We start from the raw sequence: 3,531 nt of genomic DNA, 5'->3' as shown, positions 1-3,531 counted from the left end.
TCTGAGAGCCAGACCTTTTTCCTTCTTGGGTGCATCCATTTTCATGGTCTGCCTTCTCAGTTCATAGGTAGTAAGGTTTCCTATTAGTTCATCCAGCTTGAGGGTAGTAATGTTCTTTGATTCTTGAATAGCAGTGATTTTTCTTTCCCAAGAGACTAGCAGAACCCTGGTCAAAATCTTCCCAACTTTGTCTTCTTCGATAATAATCCTTCCAAGAGATTTAAGTTCATTTGTTAGTGTGGTGAACCTTATATACATCTCTTGGATGGTTTTTCCTTCCTTCATGGTGAAGTTCTCATACTGGGAGTACAACAGTGTTCCTCTGGACCTCTTCACTTGAGGTGTTCCTTCATCAGCCACTTGCAAAGTGTCCTATATTTCCTTAGCAGTAGTACGTCTTTGAATTCTCCTATACTCATCTGGACCTAGTCCCCACACAAGTCATTTCTTGGCCTTGGCATTTTTCTCCCACTTCTTCAGGTCTTCAGCAGTGCAGTCGGTCGTTATCTTAGGTACATCCACTCCTTCAGCATTCTTCTTTGTAGTTGCTAGAGGACCATCAGTGACTATGTCCCAGAGCTCATAGTCTTCTCTTATGATGTGATCCCTCATCCTGTTCTTCTATCAAGAATAGTACTGACCATTGAAAAGTGGAGGCCTAGCAGTGGATTGCCCTTCCCAGTTCCCAGGTGGTACACTTATGTTGATATTTTCCTAAGGTGTTAGCCTCTTCAAGGATAACCCGCTCTGATACCAATTGATATTCTAAACGTCAATACCACACCGGGGGGGGGTGATTTGTGTGGTACCCAATTTTCGCTCTAAAAGAACCTGGTTCTTCTAGGTGTTCTAACTACTACTGTTTGCGGAATAAAAGGTACATAAAATAAAGAACACAGAGATTTTTACGTGGAAAACACCTGGATCAAAAGGTGAAAAAATCACGACATACTACTCAGTAGGATTTTCCCAAACTTCCACTAAAATCACTGAGCCAAAACAACATTTACAAAAATTCTTTGTAAACCTAAGGATTAACTCTAACCCCGTTGTAGCACACAGCCTCCTCAATTGTTACGACAACTTCAAGTTAGCTTATAACTTGAACACTCAAAGTACCTAATACAATTGTTTCTATGAAAGCTAAAAGGTACAACTTTAAACCACCTACTACAATTGAACTAGAATAAGAAAAAACATAATGGAACTGGTTCTTTTATCTCGTTCAAGTAGCTTCAGGAGTGCACACTCAAATCTCACATAAATTGCTTGCAAAGTCACCTTGCTCTTTTGCTTTCAATTTAGTTTAACTTCTGCATTTGTGCAATGCCTGTAAAAGAGATCAATCACTGTCATTTAATAGGTTAGTAATCAGAGTTTGATTGGGACTCGATTGCTGATCTTCTATCGTAGTTGAGTCCTTGAAGATATCAAATTCCAACACTATCTTTTATCCGGATTGTGTTCTCTTCATATAAGGAGAACTTCTCCCCTTATCCAATATGCAACTTTTTCGATCAGATCACGAGATATTATTGATGACTTATCTTCTTCACGCTCATCTCCTTCACGTGCATCTCACATGTTTAGATCAAGACTGTGCTTCACCAGATGGACCTGGTCCATGATTGAGGTCATTTGTCATTCTTCAAAACTTTACCTGTTCCTTGGCCAACTGGAACAATACCCCACCAAACATAAGATACATCAATAATCTCATGTACTGATTGATATGAAGATCCGGTGTATCATTCGTAATGTCTGCATCCATCACCTCCAGATGCAGTTAGACGGGCGTCAACTGCAAACGACTGGCCCCACTCAATGCAGCCTCCTCTGCTAGCTGGAAACCGGTGAGCCGCTGCAACATCTCCAGGTCATGCAATCCCGTATAATCTCTGATAGCATTCAGTAACACTACAGGTAATCCATCAACTGGTAGCCCATAAAGAACCTCCACGTCCTGAAGCGTGATAGCAGCCTCGCCGATGGGTAAATGAAAGGTGTGTGTCTCCGGCCGCCACCGCTCTATCATAGTTGTGATCAATGACCAGTCCAACTGCAACCGGCCGATCTCTATGATCCTATAGAAACCCATATCCTGAAGGCGTCTAACAATACGGGGATGGAGTGGGTGTACCCTAAGAAAGACCCACATATTGTCTACCCATCTTGCACAGAATGTCTGGGCCAAACATTGCCCCTCCCATATGTACGAAGACCTATGCTCTACCTGTAGCAACAATATCTCTAGCGATGCAGGTCCGGTATGCACAGGCGGAATCTCCATGACGACTACTGTAGATTGAACAATATTAATTAAATTATTTTTCTTTTTTATTGCTTAACATCTTTAAATATATTGCAATATCTTTAATACTAAAATTTATTCGATATTTTTACTATATTGTTAATTAGGATGATACATTTTTTACATTATAATTTTATATTTTATATGTTAGTTTATTATTTTATATGTTACTTTATTATTTTATATGTTAGTTTACTATTTTATATATTTGTTTATTATTTAATATATTTGTTTATTATTTAATATGTTTATTTTTTATTTTATATGTTAGTTTATTATCTAGCATGTTAGTTTCTTATTTTATATGTTAGTTTATTATTTTATATGATAGTTTATTATTTTATATGTTAGTTTTTTTAATCACTTATTTTTGAGTCTAATAAAATTAATCATTAATTTTCATAACTATACAAGATTGTCTTATTAAATATTGATGTAACAATACTTAGTTTGATAAATACTATTGTTTTCTACTGTAATTTTCTTACGTTTATTGATTAGAATTCGAGAGAGTTTGTGTTTGAACTATCAACTTTGTTCAGATATTTTTAAATTTAACAGATAATTAAATAATTAATTTAAATAGCTACAAAGATAATAGGCTAAAGGACTCTACATTTTACTATGCTAAAAGAGCACAACATTACAAATACGAGCACTACATTAAAATTACGGGAACAAGATACCACTACAGGGAACTAAAGTCACATATTCATATATGTACAACAATAACATCTATATAGATTAATTATTCCTAAAATAATAATTTATCTTTTTTACTAATCTTTTAGCAAATAACTAATCTAAATCGGATAAAAATAACAAATTAATTTAATCACAAAATAATCACAAAAAACATATACCAAAGAAAAAATTAACTAATTAATATTTTTTTAACAATTAATAACAATTTCTCTATTTTACAAATTTTTTATCACACTAATAATATAATCCGGATAAAAAATAAAAAATTATTTAAATAGCAAAACAACCACGAAACAATATAGAAAAGAGTAAAAACAACATATAGGCATTTTTTATATATGAGTTTTAATAAAAAATAAGTCGGAATACCTCAATTTAAAGTTTTTAGAAAGTTGAAGATTTGGTGATTTAGAGCCGAAACAAGCAACCCACTACGAGATAACGCCTTAGATACAATATGGGACCGAGAATTTACACTTTTTGTGGGATCGGTGGGCTCCACTCGAGTTTTTTTG

General features: G+C 34.7%; 1 protein-coding gene across 1 annotated transcript; it reads right to left on the bottom strand.

The window, feature by feature from the left end:
• Positions 1-1,786: 1,786 nt before the first annotated feature.
• On the bottom strand, positions 1,787-2,290 carry LOC138868553 (serine/threonine-protein phosphatase 7 long form homolog). The gene has a single exon (XM_070146108.1). It carries the CDS (start codon positions 2,288-2,290, stop codon positions 1,787-1,789), a length of 504 nt encoding a protein of 167 aa, XP_070002209.1.
• Between the last annotated feature and the right edge of the window lie 1,241 nt (positions 2,291-3,531).

Source organism: Nicotiana sylvestris, chromosome 5, assembly GCF_000393655.2.
Source record: "Nicotiana sylvestris chromosome 5, ASM39365v2, whole genome shotgun sequence".
Lineage (NCBI taxonomy): Eukaryota > Viridiplantae > Streptophyta > Magnoliopsida > Solanales > Solanaceae > Nicotiana > Nicotiana sylvestris.
This window is presented reverse-complemented; position numbering and strand designations above follow the sequence as displayed.